Here is a 20,584-nt window from a genome sequence, read left to right as displayed (position 1 = left end):
CCTTCCTTCCTTCCTTCCTTCCTCCCTTCCTTCCTTCCTCCCTCCGTTCCTCCCTTTCTCCTTCCTTCCTTCCTTCCTTCCTTCCTTCCTTCCTTCCTTCCTTCCTTCCTTCCTTCCTTCCTTCCTTCCTTCCTTCCTGTCTTTCTTAATTTGGAATACTAGTGCTGTCCTTTTGTTATCACTCATTTTCAAAACATGACTGGTTCAATGCTTTGTCTATTATGCATGCCCTTGAAGATGTATTTTAGGATACTTTTTGAGGTTGACTAATTGTGAATACTATCCTGCACCCACCAAGCCTCTGTAATTGTGACTCTTCTGAGATGGGGGTTTCCTATGGTTTGTAGACATTTACCATTAACAGGAGGATATTAATACTTTAAAAATATTATATATACTATGTGAATATATAAATACAAATTTATATGTTTGACAGCAGTATGCAGCATGGAGTCATTAAAAGTATGGTTCAGTTTCCTAAATGTGATCTACCTCTCTTTGAGGAACATACTAAATTCAATTCTATTCAACAAACTATATACTAGATAGCAACTCAAAGTATTAATAAGATATATTTAAAAATAGACCACTGTTAGAAATTCAAAACAATGAAGCAAAAAAAAGTTATTCAAAACATTTCTGAGAAATATAGTTCCTTTTTTGCTGTAAAAATTTATTAATTCATTGTATGTGGTACCTTTTAAGCAAAATGTGGTTTCTATGATTATCTCTTTTAATTAGGTCTAATTTTTATTTTGCTTTGTCTAAGATTATGATTGCTACCCCTGCCTTTATAAAAAACAATTTAATTAATTAATTTTTAATTTAGAACATTCATTTTCACAAGCTTTGAGTTTTAAATTTTCTCCCTCTCCATCTTCTCCCCCCTCCCCAAGACAGTGTGCAATCTGATATAGGCTCTACATATACACTCATATTAAACATGTTATCACATTAGGCATGTTGTAAAGAAGGATTATAACCAATGGAAGGAATCATGAGAAAGAAGAAACAAAATAAAACAAAAAGGAGAGAGAGCAAAGAGTATGCTTTGATCTACATTCAAACTCCATAATTCTTTCTCTGGATATGGATAGCTTCATGAGTGTTTTGGAGTTGTCTTAGAACCTTGCATTGTTGAGAAGAGCCAAGTCTACCAAAGTTAGTCATACACAATATGGCTGTAGCTATGTTCAATGTTCTCCTGGTTCTGCTCCCCTCACTCAGCATCAGTTCATATAAGTCTTTCCAGGTTTTTCTTAAGTTTTCCTGCTCATCATTTCTTATAGCACAACAGTAGAGAAATATAATTCTTACAGACTAAAAGTAGTTATCCTATTCCCTCTTGCCTGATGGCATACAATTATTATTAATTGCATCTTATTTATTTTAATAGGAGCTGTACACAGACAAAAAAGACACTTGGGGTCATTAACAATAACATCATCTTATTTTTATGTCATATATGTATATATGAGAGGCATAGTGGACAGAAAGCTAGCCCCATAACAGGAAGTCCTAAAAGTATTGATTATGAAGAGTCAATGTGATTCATCAAGAATAGGTCAACTAACCTTACATGGAGGTGGTTCTTACCAATTCCCACCCATCTACCTGTAACCCTGATCCTATTGTTCTGTCTCATCCAGAAACTTGTCCATTTGATTATATGATTTTTTTTGTCCTAATTTTCCTTATCCACTTGTCCTTTCCATGATACCTACAAACTTGCTCATATCTCCATCTTTTAAAAGCTTCACTTAACCTATCATTCCCTCAAGTTTTCATATTTCTTTTTTCCTTCACAAACTCCTGGGTGGGGATGGTGGAACTATCTATTTCCATTAACTCTGCTTTGCCATCTCTCAAACTCACTGCTCAGTCTCTTGCAATTTGGCTTCCATCCCCACTTCTATGGAAACGGTTCTCTACAAGGTTATCAATCATCTCTTTACTATTAAATCCAGTAATTATTCCCTTCTGATTCTTCATCTTTTCTGATATATCTTCAATGTTTGACATAATTGACATAAAATACACCCTTTCCTCTCTTGGTTTTAGATATTGCTGTCTCCAAGTTCTTTCCTAACCCATCAAACAAAAATTCCTCTGTCTCTTTTACAACTTCATTATCTATATTCTGCCTTGTGCAATGGTATATTCTAGAGCTCTGTCCTAGATCATTTCTTCTCTTTTTTAATTTAATTTATTTTATTTTTTTAAGCAATCGGGGTTAAGTAACTTGCTCAAGGTTACACGGCCAGTTATTTCTGGGTGTGGTGCTGAGTGTCTGAGCCCGGGATTCGATCTCCAGGTCATCCCAACACTGGAGCCGGTGCTCTTATTCGCTGTACTATCTGGCCGCCCCTCTTCTTCTCTTTCTACACTCTAATGGACTCCATTATCATCTCCATGCAGATGATGCCCCATTTTATATATGTAGCCTACATCTCTCTCCTGAGTTCCAGACCTTAATCTCCAATTGCCTGTTTGACATCTCCACTTGGATGTCCCACAGCCACCCCCAACTCAGTGTGCTCTCCCCAAAATTGATTTTTCTCTCTAACCCATACTTCCCCCTTCCTTCTGTATTTCTGTTGAAGGTACCACATCCATAAACACCCAGGCTTGCAACTTAGAAGTCAACCTCAACTCTTCACTCTCCCTCAGGTCCCACATTCAATTAGTTGCCAATCCTCATCAATTCCATGTCCTCATCTGTCCTCTCAGTCACACAACAACCACCCTAGTCTAAGCCCTCAGAATTTATTTTTTAAAATTTTGTTCATTTTATTCTAAACTTAAGAAATAAAACAAGCATTTCCATAACATAGTAGAATAGAAAAAAAGAAGAATGTACATCAAACTGCAAATCTATTATGTACAACTTGCTATTCCTTTTAAGTATATTTTGTTTGTGTAACTTTATTTTTCTCTTTTTCTTTCCTCCTCTTCACTTAGCCCCTCTCTCTTCCTCCCCCACCCTGCTACCATTAGATACAAATATGTGCCCTTATCACTTCTTGACTAAACTATGGCAATCACCTAATTTGTCTCCCTGCATCCAGATTTTCCTCTCTCCAATACATTCTCTACACCACTGTCAAATTGACATTCCTAAAGGCCAGATCTCATCATGTCATTCTTCAGTTTTAAAATGGCTCCCCATTCCCTTTAGGTGAAAATACAAACTATTCTCTTTGGTATTTAAAGCCCTTTGCCATCTGTCTCCAGAATCTTTTCCAGAAGATATGAGTTCAAATATTCCCTTCAGATTCTTACTAGCTGGGTGAACATGAACAAGTTGCTTAGTTTCTGTTTGCCTCAGTTTTCTCAAATCTAAAATGGGGATAATAATAACATCTACCTTGAGGGTTTGGTGAGAATCAAATAAGATAATATTTATAAAGCACTTTGTGCCTGGCACATAGTAGGCACTATATAAATGCTTATTCCCTCTCCATCCCTTCCCTATACAAAACTCATTTCCCACCTCTGTGTCTTTGCCTACATAGACTGTGTCTCATGCCCTAAATGCTCAGTTCCCACTCTTGAAAATCTTAATTCCTTTTATGGCTCACCTCAAGCCTCACCTCCTTTGAGAGACCTTTCCTGTTCGTCTAGTTTTTAAGTACTCCCTAGTTCCTTTTAATCTGTCCATTATATATGCATATATAATGCACATATATATAAACACACAAGCATATATTTATGTGTTTATGCCTATATTATATATTTAGTTATTTGTGATCATGTTGTCTTCTAGAAAATGTAAGCCCCTTAAGAATGTGGACTGTCTCATATGTGTATTTCTATCCCCAGTGCCAGTACATGGCAAGTAGGGAGGTGCTTAACTGATGTTTGTTGATTGACTTATTAATGGAAGAAACATCCGAATACTTTTAGTATCCTTTTGTTAAAAAATAAATTGACAATAACTTTAAAAAATAAACTAAGAACAAAAGGCATTTCAAAAATTCTAAAGACACATGCACACATACACAGAAGGAGATTTTTATATATTTTCATTATGAATTATTCAGGGCAGTATAATTACCCTATCTGAATGGCCAGTTGCTGTCGCCAATAGTTTTCCCTTCTTCCAGTCCCAAATGCAGACTGTGTTTTTGGCATCCAATCCCACAGAGGCTAAACGCTAAGAAAAGAAGAAGATTTCTGTCAATTGGAGATTATGACAAAGATTACTTTTTTTGCTCAGAATATTATGTGTGCAAAGCAATTTTTTCAAATTTATGTAAAATTAAGACAAAAACTAACGACAGCACAGTGTACATCTAGCATTAATCTATGCTGAAAATTCAATAATAATTGGCAAAGGTGGTAAATTGGCTGCACAAATTAAAGTTATCAGATATCAGTGCCAATCTTGGTTTCAGATTTTTCCCAAAAAACTTCAGCTGAAATCAGTAGAAGTCATAAAGGGAGGCAAATTGAGGGTAGAGTTTATCTTATGCACTTAATTCAGTATTGGATTAAAGAGTCCAGATTTCTAAAGTCAAGAAATCTAATAAAACTGTTGAAATTGAAGGAGCAAAACATTATGCCTTAAATTTTCTTTAAAAGAGTAAGAGAAGGGAAATATATAAATGGTTACATCCATTACTCTAAATTCTTAATAATTCATCTACATTTAAGAAACTAAAAACATAAATTATACTTAATAAAGTTTATTTGCTTTTCTAGCCTCTGGTTTGAACTATTTAGTTAGGATAACAATTTTTATTCCAATGAAAATCATCAATTAAAAAAGAGCACATATAATTATGTGCAAAATCTAAACCAAATAAGTCATACATACATATACAATATATGTAATACAAACCTCTCAAAATTAACTGATGGAGAAGAACACCTATGTAGCGAGGCAATGTGATAAAGTGAGAAAAGTGCTGTTAGGAATCAGGAAAGTGATGGGGTCGAACCCAGGATCTATCATTGCTAACTGGTTAAGTATTTGATTTCAGGAAAATCATAGTGTCTCTTAGGCTCAATATCCATAGCTATAAAATTTAGGTGATCATTGCTTCCCCCCCCCCAGTTCCCCTAGAATCATTTTGAGGAGTGATTGAAATAATTCATATGAAAGCACACTGTAAACGTGAAAGTATGATCCAAATATAAGTTGTTATTGCTATTATTTGGGGCTTTTCATTAAAGATTGGTCTCCATTGGAGATATTCAGCATATAAATAATATATAATGCTGTATGTGTTTAAATAGGGTATTAAAGATTTATTCAGGGCTCATTCTGAAATTTTTTTCTTAAGTTCTCCAAATTTCCATTTCTGCCACTAGAGGGAATGACTAGATGATGCCATTTTCTCACACATGATGCATATGAAAGTGGAATAGTTTTTTACTCCAAAGCTATCCCACTGCCTCAGACGTAGTGGATAGGAAGTTGGTCTTAGAATCGGGAAGAGACCTAATCAAACATGAGCAAGTCACTTAACTCCTGAGTAGCTCCACCAGATGACTCTTTAAGACTATAAATTAAAGTAGAAGTATGGATGTGTATTGTAGAGAAGGTTCCTCACTCTGAGAACTTGCTATACTGATAAAATCACAGATCTGGCCAAAATATTTAAAATGTTTCTTTATAATTAAGTATGAAGTGGACAATACCTTTCATTGGTGAAAGTAATGTCTATACCAACAAAACAACAGATTAGTGAAAGAATCAAAGTATTATTTTGCCTATATAGGGTGACCCTGCATCTCCATCCTACCCATTGAGATCCCATTATCATTCCTTCTGCCCAACAGTCTCACCTCAGGACTATGGGCCTTGCCCTCTGCTCTTCCACCTGGCCCTTTCTAGCCACCTTCCAGCTGAACTCTTCTAGAAGCTGTCTCTCCCAGTTAGAATGTGAGCTTTCAGCAGTCTTAGAATAGACTTAGAAAAGTCTTACTTTTCTATCTGTATTCACAGTGCTGAGCCTACTCTACACTTGTCATATAACAAATGCCTTATATATGCTTCTCCATGCCATATGCGTAATAAGGGCAAGAATGTAGACCCTGCCTTGCCCATGGTTAGCATCACTTCCTGCTCAGAAACAAGGCTCAACTCAGTGCCCAGGCTCCACATAACTCCTGTAAGGTTTTGGGTTTTTTTGGCGGAGTCCTCAAAATGTTTTGGAGATACAGGTTCTGTATCCATGCCATCTTCATCAAGGGTAGTATGGTATCCTGTGTATGAAAAAGGGGCCTCTTTTCTTACTTTATTTGCTATGAGATTTGACTAAAGTCTTTTGTTTTGAACTCACAGATTCTCAGTTTGGCTGGTAAAAATAAAAACACTCGTGGTTTTGAATGACTCAAATCTCTGGTAGCTTTTCTAGCCGCCCATATGTGAGGGGGTATCTCAGGTATTGGTCTTTAAAAAGAAAATCCACAAAAACATTAAAATAAGTGAAGCCAGTTTTAACAGAGCCAGAGAACCTTAGAGTTGTAAGGGACATCAGAGGTCAGAGAGTACAGCCCTATCAATGCATAAACTTACTCTATACAGTCTCTAGAACTAGCCATTCAGCCTGTGCTAGGGTACCTTGGAGTCAGTTTATTCTATTATTTGAATTAGAAAAACAAAAGGAAATCGATTTAGTTCAAATTTCATTTAACGTTCCTTTAACTACTTTAAAGGCATTTTTCTATGACCTTTCATTGGTTGTGAAGTGACATGCCATTTGTCTATTTCTAAATATCATTTGACCTCATTGGACTCTGACCAGGGAATAAATGCATGTCCTGAAGCAATAGGCAGCAATGAGCCAGGACACGCATCATGGAAAGAAACTAGAGAGATGCTTTCATCTACTGGCAAGTAAATGCCATGGATTGTTTGATTTCCCCAATAAAACGAATCTAAAAACAAAATAGTTGAGATTATTTTTTAAGCAATCGGGGTTAAGTAACTTGCTCAAGTTTACACGGCCAGTTATTTCTGGGTGTGGTGCTAAGTATCTGAGCCCAGGATTCGATCCAGGTCATCCCAACACTGGAGCCAGTGCTCTTACTCGCTGTGCTACCTGGCCGCCCCATGCCTCCATTTTCTCTCTTCTTACACTCTTTTATTTTTTTGGAGGGCAATTGGGGTTAAGTGGCTTGCCCAAGGTTACATGGCTAGTTTTAGTGTTAAGTGTCTGAGGCCGAATTTGAACTCAGGTCCTCCTGACTCCAGGGACAATGCTCTACTCACTGCACCACCTAGCCACCCCAATAGTTGGGATTCTAACATAAAATAAAGGTAAGAAAATGAAAGTCTCATCTTTCATCTCATTTAGTGATCTTTTTTTAAGATCCTGCAGAATATATCTTGATAAATAAATGTTTAAGGAAACACGTTTGCAACAACTTTAAAGTAAACATGAGCAATGAATCTCTTCACCTATTAAGTCTGTGTGTGAGTGTGTGTATGGCTAAAGTAGGTGGAAAATAAAAATAATAAGGAAGACATTTATATATAAATATAAGCACATAAACTGCATATGAAAATAAACTTACACTAGCCCAATTAATAAGGCTATATAATATGCACTCTGTAATAGTTTCTATTTAGATAGTACTTTAGGGTTTTTAAATGAGCTTTACATACATTATCTCATTTGGTCCCCAAGACAACCTTGAAAAGTAAGTATTATTATCACTGTCTTACAGATTAGGAAACTTGCAGCTCATGGAGGCTTGTGCTTGGTCACATCATTGGTAAGTCAAAGTTTTGCCTTTGACCTTAGTTTGCAATTTTGAATCAGAGGCAGGATTCAAATTCAAGAATGCCCCGAATCCAAATCTAGAGCCCTTTTCAGTATAACTGCATTTATGTTTCTCATCTTCAGTCATGTCCATCCAACTCTTTGTGATCCCATTTGGGGTTTTCTTGGCAACGATACTAGAGTGAATTGCCATTTCCTTCTCCAGCTCATTTTATAGATGAGGAAACTGAGATGAATAGAGTTCAACGACTTGCCCAGGGTCATACAGCCAGTAAGTGGATAAGGTTGGATTTGAACTCAAAAAGATGAGTCTTCCTGATTCTAGTCTCAGCACTCCGTCCACTGTGCCACCTATCTTCCTGTTTCTCGTCTACTGATGAGAAATGTCAGGATAGAAATAAAAAATTTCAGAACAATGTTATTGTTTGGAAAATTCAACAAAGTTGTTGAAAAAAAATTTCCAAATAGGACAATTCCTGTAACGCAATAAATTTCTTGGAACCTTAGTGATCTCATACTATTCATTTTTACATGCCCTACACTCTAGCCAAATTAAGTCTTATGGATTCCAGAATATGCTGTCTCCTTTTCTGCCTTGTTCATGTATTCCTTATTCCTACAATGCCTTGGTCTACACACACACACACACACACACACACACACACACACACACACAAATATAAACATATGCAAACATATACTTTTCTGTCTAAGGAAATCCCAAACATTTTTCAAGGTCAACTTAAATGTCACTTCCAGTAAGCTTTTCTTTATCCTGCTAGCTGAAAGTGAAATCTCTCTCTCCTCTGAACTCTCAAAGAAATGGATTTGTACCTCTTAGGCTATATCATTCCTTACTTTGCATTATTGCGTGTGTGAGTGTGTGTGTGTGTGTGTGTTTTCATATTTACCTCTCCCCAAACGTCTTCATCTATATAGCCACTGAAGTTTCCCTTAGGTTGTTTCAGAAGCCAACAACCAACTTGAGTAGAACAATACTAGGAAACAATGTGGTAAAATGGATGAAACGCTAGGCCTAGAGTGAGGAAAACATGAATTCAAATCCTGACTCAGACACTTCCTAGTTTTGTGATACTGGGCAAGTCACAACCTCTGTCTCAGTATCCTCATAATAGCAGCAGCTGGTGGTACAAAGAATAGAGCTCTGGGCCAGGAGTCAGGAAGAACTGTGTTCAAATATGGTCTCAGACACTTATTAGGCTGCGTGACCCAGGGCAAGTCACTTAACTCTTGTTTGCCTCAGTTTCCTCAGCTGTAAAATGAGGATAATAACAGCACCTACCTCTCAGGGTGTTGTGAGGATCAAGTGAGCTACTATTTGTAAAAGGCTTAGCACAGTGCCTGGCAAAATACTAGTTGGCACTATATAAATACTTATTAACTTCCTCTTCTCCTTCCCTCATTTCTACTTAACTTTATATAATCTCTCTAAAGAATAGCCTTTGAGAAGCCACTTTGTGTGGTGGGCAAAGAAAGGGTCAGCCTCAGAGACATGAATACCTGGACTCAAGCTCTGCTTCTGACATATTCTAGCAGCAAATCACGTACTTTTTCTAGGCCCTGGGCTCAGGCAGCCCTGTAAGACTATAAATCTCAGAACAATCACTGATCTGTATTGGGAGAAGGAATCCCTTTATCAATCATAGATCTGTACTCCCTCCCCCCCAAATCAACTAAAAATATTAAATATACTATCATTTAGCATAAGCACAATTCTTTAAAAAATCCAGTAATGAGCTTGAACAGAATATAGTAAGAAGGCGGCCAAATTGCTGAGATACACATGCACACACACATATGCATGTGTGTATGTATGCGTGCATATATGTGTATATGTACACACACACACATATATATATAAAATCATGTAAATATAGGATTATCAGGAAGTCATAAGGCTTGTTTCCTAACCATTCATTATTCCTCTACTAACTAGCTATGTGTCCTTCAGATGACTTACTTAACCTCTGGGGACCTTGGCTTCCTTATTTCTATAATAAGAAGGGTGGCCTAAATGATTCTTATGGTCTCTTCCTATCCCAATATCTATTATTTCTATAATTTTGGCTATTTCTCCACTTTCAGAGGAATCACAACTGTCTCAAATAGATAAAAAAAAACTGTTTCGGTATCTACTGAATTTCAGAGAAGGAGATTTTGCAAATCTCCTTAAAATCCAGTTCCTTTCAGCCACAGAGTCCCATCTACAGATTACTGTTCTCTAATCCTCACTGTTAGGAAACATAAAGCACTCTAGCTGGAAGAACCATCAAGGCATTCTCATAATGAGCCCTGTCCCTCTGCAGTCTTGTTTTCAATCCTAGGTAGCTGTTTTCTAGGAAGCACCAATCACAGAACCTCCATAATATCTATGCTGCTTTGAGGCTTACAAAGTGGCTTACATGCATTATCCCATCTGATCCTCACTGCAGTTTGGTAGCATAGGTACTGTATTATAGATATTATTCCTTTTTATTATTATATTATAATAAGAATTATATAATATGTGAATATTATATGAATATAGAATATTTATATTATTCATGATGTATATGTTACATTAACATGAATTTTAAATTAGTATTATTTGTATTATTATGCCTTTTTTCTTGATGAGAAAAGTGAGGTTCAGTGATTTGCCCATGGGGACACAACTTGTGAGCGCCAGAGGTTGGATTCAAACCCAGGTTCTTCAGGGTTCCAAGTCCAGCACTGTATCTGAAAATCTAAACTGTTTTTAGGAGCTCATAAGGCCTTCTAGAAATCCATTTCCTATACCTCTTCAATATAGAGAAACATGACTTTTCTCCCGTCCTGGTTTAGATTTGTCTCCAAACTAAAAGATGGCCACCTTTATGGCTGAGGTCTTTGCTTTGTATAATTATAATCTCTACCAAAAGGGTCACTGTGATAGAAGTTTTTCTGCTCACAACCCTTTCAACAAACCAAATAATACTGCAGGCACATTAACTGTTCTCTTTAAGTTAAGATTTCAAAATTACTGCAAGTTAGAAGACTTTGGAGATTGTAGAGAAGATAGTAAAAAAAAAAAAAACCATAAACAGCAAAGTATCCATACCTGTCCATCTGAATCAAAAGCCAGACAAGCAATTCCATGTGTATGTACATCTTTAAGGATAGAAACAGTCTGTACATTATAAGAATCCCAAATGCAAATGTAAGGATCCTTCCCAACTTGTCCAGTCGCAACCAAGGTTTTATCTGGGTGTAAGGCAAGGCTGAAAGAGAGGAGAAAAAAAGTCTAGGCAACACATATAATTGATCCAATCAGTGCAAAAATTCCTCAAAGTCAAAGAAAATATTGACCATTTTTATATTCTCCAAATTATTCCAATTTATTTGTCACTTCTCTATGTCTATAATCTCAAGAGAAAAGATATTGGAATTGTAACTAAAATAATTTATCTGATTAATCTAAATAACAATGTTTAACGTAAGTGAATACAGACAGTACAATTCAGTGATGGGAACATTTAGTCAGATTTAAACTGGTGGATTGCCACGAAAAACAGATGTGACTATTTTGGTTATATTTGGTTCATTTGAAAGGCTGATCACTCCTCTATGTGAGTTCTATAATTACTGTTGTTGACTATATTTGCATACTGATTTTGAAAATATTGTTTACCTTTCAAGCCATCTCATGTACTTTTGAGAAAATGCTGACAACTCGGAAAAGTGCCCCACTTCAAGTTAATTAAACCTGTCTGCAAAAGGATACCCAATCGTTAGACTTGTTATGATAGCAAAGCTCTGAGAGGTCACAGAGTCACCTGCTGTTTCCATGTCATTCACCAAGGATTTTGCGTTTTAAAAATAAAAATGTCTATTTTACATAAATCACTATGCCCCCAGAAGAACTTCAAATAGATGTACTTAGAGTTTTTTGGCAATTTCCTATCAAAATAAATCTTTTTCAAGACATTAAATAGTATTTGGAGGAAGCTCTAGTAGCAAGAAACTAGAAATTCAATGATTGTTTTGAAATTCCTAAAAGGAAAATCACCCAGTTTCTAAATTCACCAAATAAACAATATATGATAATATTTCAAAGAAGAAAAAGAAAGAAAGAAGGACAGAGAAGGAATAAAGGCTAGAAGGAAGGAAGGAAAGAGGTAACCAATTAATCAATAAGCATTATTGAGGGCTGCTACGTGCCAGACACTATGCTGGGTACTAGGAATACAAAAACGAAAACAACGGTCCCTGCCCACAAGGAGCTTCCGTTGCATTGGGTAAAGCAACACGAACACATATTGGGAAGCGGAAGAGGAAAGGAAAGAAGGGGAACAAGCATCTATTAAGTACGTACTATGTACCTATTATGTATGTGCTAAGAATTTTACAAACATTATTTCATTCGATCCTTCCGATGACCCGAGGAGGTCATTGCTCTTATTATCCCCATTTTATAACTTGAAAAAACTGGGACAAATAAAGGTTAAGTGACTTGTGCAAGGTAACACAAGTAGGAAAAGTGTGAGGCTGGATTCAGATTCAGATCTCCTGACTCCAGGCCCAGGGTTCTATTCACTGTACCGCCTAGCTATCTCGAATATAGTTACTAAATATATTTACTTACATTACATAAAGTAAATTCAAAATATCTGCAGGGTAAATACAACCTAATTTTGTGGGGGAGGCAGTAGCATCTGGGGGAATCAGGAAAAGGGAAGGTGGCAAAGTAGACAGAACAGCAGGTCTGGAGTCAGGAAGACCTTGTTTCAGACATTTACCAGCTATGTGGCCCTGGGCAAGTCACTTAATCTTTGCCTCGGTTTTCTCATCTGCAAATGAGCTGGAGAAGGAAATGGCAAACCAGTCTAGTATCTTTGCCAAGAAAACTTCAAATGGGGTCACAAAGAGTTGGACATCACTGAACAACAACAAAACAGCAGTATTGTACAATAAACAACTGTGAATGACTTAGCTATTGTCATCAATACAATGATTCAGGACCATCCCAAAGACTCATATTGAAAAATGCTATCCACCTGCAGAGAAAGAACATCTATCTATCTATCTATCTATCTATCTATCTATCTATCTATCTATATATATCTGAATGCAGAATCAAAGCAATTTTTTTTACTTTATTTTTTTCCTGTTCTTTTATTTTACTTTTAGTCTTGGTCTGTATTGTGTTTCACAATGTGACTAATATGGAAATAATGTTTTGCGTGATTGCACATGTATAACCTTGGTACCTTTCCAGTCTGCTTGAGCTTCACTCCTCTCCATATACTCTGCCATCAAGCTGCCCTGGCCTGCTCACTATTCTTCATGCACTCTGTCTCCCAACCAAGTACCTCTACAGTGGCTATCTCTAGCTGGGATCAGAAAGACTGGACCAGGAGGAGGCAACATGTATAACCAGCAGTGATAGTCACTCATGGAAAGAAAGTTCAGAAGTGTGACCTCTCTTGGCAGAGAGAAGTACTGCCCATGTGCTTTACATAAGTACTTACTCTTGGAGCTTAACATAGAACTACATTCAAAGAAAACTTCTTGGGGAAACTACAAAGAGAAAGGACATTCAATAATCAGATGTTTTGAGTTAACTTCTTATCAAATGTGTTCTGTACCTATGTGCTTCATTACCATTGTTCTTTAAGTATGTATCTACTTTCCCCATGGATTCTGTGTGTTTTTGTAAGAGAATGTGCCTCAGACTTTGGGGAGGGGGAAATTTTTGTTACTACTGTTCCTGCTATACTATTTTAGGAAATATTTTTGCTAAAAAGCTGATTGTTTGGTTGATTGTTAATGGGAAGCACACTGATGGGGGCTCATGATTGATGGTACTAGAAACCTTAACCCCTCATATTTATGCCTAGAACCTTGAAAGTAGTTGTAGCTGTCTTCTGGGAACATAGTCTAACAATGCAAGCTGGAGGCTGAAGTAGTAGCCACGGGAGGAGGAAGGAAGTGCATCAGTTTCTGACCTGACTATCCCTTTTATTCTTCTCCTTCGTTTGTCTCCCTCTCCCTCCCTCCACTGTCATTTTTTATTCTCTTTACTTTTCCTGACCTTCCTAACATATCTATTATCAGAAGTACAACCTTTATCTTAAAGGGCCATATGCATATTGAGAGCTTTAGAAAATTCAGTCCAATTCAAGCAATATTTAAAAAAACATAACTACTATGTATAGACCTCTGTACTAGAAGCTCCCATCCTTGCCCTCTGTAATTTATTGTCTAATAAGGTGGTATGACACATAACTACAAAACAAAATAAGATGTATATAAAGTAAACACAGAGGAGTTTCAACTGGTGGAGCAGATGGGTGGACTGTTGTTCATTCATTCAATTATATCTGACTCCTTGTGATCCCATGAACCATAGCACACCAGGATCTCCTATCCTCCATCATCTCCTGAAGTCTGTCCAAGCTCATCTTCATTGCTTCCATGACATTATTTATCCATCTTATCCTCTGCCACCTCCTTCTCCTTTTGCCTTCAATCTTTTCCAACATCACAATCTTTTCCACTGAGTCCTGGCTTCTCATTATGTGACCGAAGTATTTAAGCTTCAGTTTCAGTATTTGACCTTCAAATGCATAGTCTGAACTAATCTCTTTAAGTATTGACTGATTTGACCTCCTTGTTGTCCAAGGGACTCTCAAAGGGACTACAACTTGAGGGTGTCAATTCTGTGGCACTCAGTTTTCTTTGTAGTCCAGCTCTCATAGCCATACATTACTATTGGAAATCATAGTTTTGAATATTTTGTTGACAAGGTGATATCTCTGCTTTTTAGTACGCTGTCCAGATTTGCCATAGTTTTCCTTCCAGGGATCAAGTGTCTTTTAATTTCATGGTTGCAGTCACCATCTGCAGTGATCTTTGAGCCCAAGAATATAAAATCTGACACTGCTTCCATTTCTTTTCCCTCTATTTGCCAGGAAGTGATGGGACCAGTTGCCATGATTTTAGTTTTTTTTATAATTTTTTAATGTTGAGCTTCAAGTCAGCTTTTACACTCTCTTCTTTCACTTTCTTCAAGAGGTTCCTTAAGTCTTCTTCATTTTCTGCCATCAGAGTGGTATTATCTGCATACCTGAGAATATTGATATTTCTCCCAGCAACCTTAATTACGGCTTTTGAATCATCTAGCCTGGCACTTTGCATGTCATACTTGACATATAAGTTAAATGAGTGAAAATATACAACCTCGTCACACTCCTTTTCCAAACTTAAACCAATCGGTTGTTCATATTTGGTTCTAACTGTTGCTTCTTGATCCACATAGAGGTTCCTCAAGAGACAAATAAAATGATCTGGTACTCCTCTTTAAGGACTTGATACAGTTTGTTGTAATCCACACTGTCAAAGGCTTTAGTGTAATAAATGAAGCAGAAGTAGATGTTTTTTCTGGATCTCCCTATAATCTAGTGAATGTTGCCAATTTAGTCTCAAGTTCCTCTGCCTCCTTAAACACCAGATGGGGGGATTAGGAAAGGCCTAATATAAGAGGTTGCAAGTGAGACAAACTTTGAAAGAAACTAGGGATACTGAGAGGTGGTGGTAGTAAGGATGGACAGCTTATGGGACACCAGGCTCAGGCTTGTGATGGTCATATCTTATTTCAAAGAATTCTCAGGATAACTGGTGGAATGCTGTAGGTTCTATGAAACACAGTTTATAAACTATTTTCTTAGGCAATCTGTTATCTATCTATACCTATATTTTTTTCATAATGCTTACTTCTTGACTTTGAGAAAAGAAAAAGTTTTGTTCTCTAAAGGGGATTCCCATGAAGAGTTGGTTTACTAGGGCAGTTCATTTTTAAAATAGGGATCAAAGAGGCTTAGAAGTCATTCATACTTCTCAGATCTTTATTTAGCAGTGACACATAGTAAATGTTCTTTGGGGCTAGATTGCTATTCAGGTTAGAAGAATTTCTATTCTAGCTGCTCTTGCTTTTTTCCTTTCAAAAAACGATAATAAAGCTCCAAACAACAAAAAAATTATGCAAAACTTGTGTCAGAATTTCATTTTGCCAAAGTTCTTTTGCTTTTTACACTGAAGAGGATTTTCACCATCTTTCTGAATAGCTTAAGGGTATTCAGTTATTTTTCCTTTTACCAACTCTGAAGTTTTCCATTCTCATTGCACAGGGCTTCCTGATATTGTCATTTATCTACTTCTCTATATAGAATAGGAAAAAAAATAACAAAAAACCACCAACCTTCCTTCCTTCATCTTGCTATTTGTTACTTCCCCATCAATTAGTGATAAGGTGTAACAATAAAAAAATCACTTTCCCTTTTGCTTGTTTATACTGTCAGGCTTCTGTGTGTTTTCCAAAAACATAATTATGTTATGTTTTCTTATGTTTAAAATTGTTTTTATTAGACATATAATAATTTTGAGTATATAAGAATCAAAAAGCCTTCTAGTAAAATCTTAATCACTGGGTTCAAAAGACAATAATGCAAATTATAAGTTTTGGTCCAGTACTAAAGAGATTTCTTTAAATGAATTTTTAAAATATTGTCCCAAAATCTATTCCTTTCTTTCTTACTATGTTTCTGTTTGCTACTACAAAGAAGCCAGGATTTCTATAAATGGTAGTTTCCAAAAGCATCACTAAAATTTTATGTTAGAAGCCATTTAAAAGGCATGGACATATAATGATAGCTGACTTTATAACGTTTTCAGATTTATATTTTTAGGTGTTCTCTGCATATACAGGACCCAATTGCTACTTTATGCTAAATTGAAATCTTGTTCTTCTGCATGCCCACAGAAATATACCAAGTCCAAGAAAGACACTTGTGATAATTTTTTTTAACTGGTCAGTTTAAAGAATGCTTAAATCTTTTTATTCAAGTAAGAATGGAATAGTATTCTCTCACCATACTTAAATGCTTGGGGTACATGGTAACTGTGTAATAACATAGGGCTTCATATGAAAGAAAACTATGTAACTTACAAAGGTAATCTCCCTCCTTCCCTTTGTCCCTCTCTTCTTTCCTTCCTTCTTTCTTTCCTTCTTTCTTTCCTTCCTTCCCTCCCTCCCTCCCTCCCTCCCTCCTTCCTTCCTTCCTTCCTTCCTTCCTTCCTTCCTTCCTTCCTTCCTTCCTTCCTTCCTTCCTTCTTTCCTTCCTTCCTTCCTTCTTTCCTTCCTTCCTTGACTTCTCATAAAGTCATTGGCTTCCATTTGCTCCAATATAATTTTGAAGGAATTTTTCTCTTAAGTGAGTTTTTGAAATTACTTTTCCATTTGGGCAATTTGACTTTTTAAGGCATTCTTCTCCTCATTGACTTTTTGGGTCTCTTTTGTCATTTGAGTTAGTCAATTTTTTAAAGTATTATTTTCTTTAGTCAGGCTGTTGATGTACTTTTCATGATTTCCTTGCATCATTCTCATCTCTTTTCCCAATTTTTTCTCTACTTCTCTTACTTGATTTTCAAAATCTTTCTTGAGCTCCTCCATGACCTTTAACCAATTCACATTTTTCTTGGAAGCTTTTGATGCAGGAGTTTTGACTTCATTGACTACTTCTGGTTCCACGTTTTGATCCTTTTTGTCCCCCCAAAAGAATTCTATGGTCTGATTGAACTTCCTCTGCTTGCTCATCTTGCCAGCCAATTAGTTGACTTTTGAGCTCTTTACCACGGTAGAACTCTGCTTCCAGAGTGGAGAGAGCTGTGTCCCAAATAGCTGGGGTTTTCGCAAATATCAGAGCTATGAGGAGGGCTCCCTCTCTGCAGCCACCACAAGCTCTGGTATGCTGGCATTTCTCACCCCAGGACCACCATCCAAGACTGCAACCCAGATCCAAGTAGGTCAAAGCAAGGGAGATTACCCTCTGAATGGTTGCTTGGTCCCCCTCTAATCTGCAGGCCAGGAGCTCTGGAGGCATGCTCTTCTCCACCCACTTCCAACAGAGTTCCCTACTAACCTTTTACTTTCTCTTTGGTGTTTATGTGTTGAGAAGTCTGGAAACCGCCACAGCTGCTGGTGATTCACTCTTCTGAAGTCTGCTCTGGCCAGTTGGTGCCACTAGTCAGGGCCACCCTGGGTCTGGGCCTGTGGGACTGTGCTCGACTCTGAGCCTCCTGCAATAGACCCTTCCTGTTGGCCTGCCAGGCTGCCTTCAGTGGGAGATTTGTTTCTTTCTGTCACTTTGTGGGTTCTGTAGCTCTAATATTTGTTTAGAGTCATATTTTACAGGTATTGGAGATGGTTGGTGTGGGAGCTTAAGCAGGTTCCTGCTTTTACTCTGCCATCTTGGCTCCAATCTCCAAAGGAAATATTTTAAAAAAATTTTTAAATGAAGTTCTTCCTTCTCTTCCATCTCCCCCATATACATACATACATATACATATGCATACATACATATATATATTTATATCTTCTCTCTGGACACAAGATGAATATTTTAAAAGAAATACTGAGGATTCATTAATAACAGTTGTTTGGCCCAGTCACAACTCCATGACATATATCCACTTAATTAGGAAAGTTATGTCTTGCTTGTCTTCTCTTTATACTCAGTCCACAAAAGTAAAGCATTCTTATGGCATTTAGACTGTTTTCCCTATCTAGAAATACTACTCTGTAGAGAAGTCATTGCAGGTTGGAGAAGGAAAAAGAACAGCTTTGCCTAGAATTTATATTTTTCCATACCTAAAACATATTGCTACTGCCTCCCAACATGGGAATTTGAGAGGAATCAATTTGTTTTATGATATGATGAAGTATGCTGTCATTTCCCCATATGTTATTTTTCTGTGTGTAATAGGAATTTGAGAACTGACTGGCATTCTGAGATTTGTAGGTCAGAGGATCAAGCAATATATATTTGTGGTTGCTGTTCAGTTGTTTTTCAATCATGTCTAACTCCTGACCCCATTCAGGGTTTCTTGGCAAAGATACTGGAGTGGTTTACCATTTCCTTCTCCAGTTCATTTTACAGATGAGCAACTGAGGCAAACAAGGTTAAATGACTTGCCCAGGGTCACACAGCTAGTAAATGTCTGAGGTTGGATTTGAACTCAGATCTTCCTGACTCCAGGCCCAGTGCTCTATTCACTGCACCACTTTGTTGGCATCTATGTCTATACATCTATGTATTTTTCCATCCACACATAACACTGTATGTATATGTTTATTTCATATACATATTTCATGTTTCCTGAAAAATATTTAATATTATTTTGTACAGTCCTGTTGAGACTCTCCTTTCAGATAAGTTCAATTATGGAGAGAAAAGCTATGAAAAACGTATGTGGACTGAGATAAATTGAGATTAAGTCCACTGAGCACCTTTCATGCAAACATCAGAATAGTCAGAGAGTTGTCTGTGTCATATAACTTTTGGTTCTTCTTTTCCCTCTCAGCTCTTGAATGTGGGCAGTCTTCAAGGCTCTCTCCTATCCTTGGCTCTTGCTCCACTTTCTACTTTGAAGATTCCTCTTTGACCAAGCCTTCCTTCAATGTGTTGCCTCCTCATATTAGAATGTGAACTTGAGGGCAGGGACTGATTCATTTTTTTGTTTTGTTTTGCTCAGCACTTAGAACAAGTGTTTGGTGTATAGTAAACATTTAAACACTTTTCCCTTCATTCATTCATTTCACTCTCTCCAATGGCTCCAGTTATCTCCTTAATTCAAATGCCTTTCAAATAGAAATCTTCCCTAAACTCTAGCCCTACATTTCCAACTGCCTTCTAGATATTTCTACCTGGACTCTTACCTCCTCAAGCTCAGCATGTATAAAACAGAACACAAAAGACTATAATACAAAATCAAATATCATCAGGGCATGAGAGAAGTAAAAACAAAAGGAACCACCAAGTGAACTTTCACTGGTCACCAGCTAATACCCTTACTTAACTATATATTTTGTACCACCTCCACATACATATACTTTTATAAAACAGTGATGATAATAATAACATTAATATAGTACCTACTATGTGCCAGGCACTGTGTTAAATATTACCTAAGTATTATTGGATTTGATCTTCACAACAAGCCTGGGAGGCAGATGTTATTATTATTATCCCCATTTAACAGATGAATAAACTGAAGCAAGCAGAGGTTAAAGTGACTTGCCTAAAGTCACAGAGCTAAGCAAGTGTCTGAGGACAGATTTGAACTCAGGTCTTCCCTACTGCAGAGTCCAGTGCTCTATCCACTATCACATCTACCTGCCTCAAACAAACAAACAAACAAACAAAAAACAACCAACCCAGAACTGTATTTTGTTTTTTCTTTTCTCACGCACTGATATTATATTTTTTATTACAGTCATTTGTGAATGTATTCCATGATCCTATTCGAAGGTAAACACGTCACATTTGTAAATATGACTCATTTTTTTAAAATTCTCAAAGCAAAACTAGTGATCAGGGGAAGTCATTTCAACTGCCTGGACCTCAGTTTCCTTTCATGTCAAAGGGAGGATTTCATAGAGTCTGAATTAGAGGAGACCTCAGAGCCATCCAGATCAACCCATGCCTGATCAAGAATCCCCTTGACCAAGTATCTGAGAAACGGATACCCAGCCTTGCCATGAAGGCCTCCAGGGATGGGGAGTCCAGACGCCCATTTAGCTTTAGGACAGACTGAATGGTGAGGAAGTTTTTCTGAACATCAGCCCTGTGTTTGTGTGTTTGCATCTTCCCTCCATCGCTGCTCTTTCTATCCTTGAATCAAGAATCTGGACTAGATCCTGAAAGTTCCTATTAGCTCTCTTTCTATCTTTCTATTATTCAGAGAATGAAGAGGAGGAGGAGGAGGAGGAGGAGGAGGAGGAGCAGGAGGAGGAGGAGAAGGAGGAGGAG

The 20,584-nt window shown here is 37.1% G+C and overlaps 1 protein-coding gene across 1 annotated transcript in view; it reads right to left on the bottom strand.

The window, feature by feature from the left end:
- The window catches only part of EML6 (EMAP like 6), a 323,061-nt gene that overhangs the window by 168,041 nt on the left and 134,436 nt on the right, over window positions 1-20,584 (bottom strand). The window contains exons 3-4 of the mRNA XM_069071721.1: window positions 10,837-10,996; window positions 4,058-4,156 (exon numbers count right to left, since the gene is read on the bottom strand). Of these exons, the coding sequence (XP_068927822.1) occupies window positions 4,058-4,156; window positions 10,837-10,996 (259 nt within the window). The remainder of the gene's footprint in view (window positions 1-4,057; window positions 4,157-10,836; window positions 10,997-20,584) is intronic.

Source organism: Petaurus breviceps, unplaced genomic scaffold (assembly GCF_028583685.1).
Source record: "Petaurus breviceps papuanus isolate PSGF00001 unplaced genomic scaffold, PetGlider_PUasm1.0 90842, whole genome shotgun sequence".
NCBI lineage: Eukaryota > Metazoa > Chordata > Mammalia > Diprotodontia > Petauridae > Petaurus > Petaurus breviceps.
This window is presented reverse-complemented; position numbering and strand designations above follow the sequence as displayed.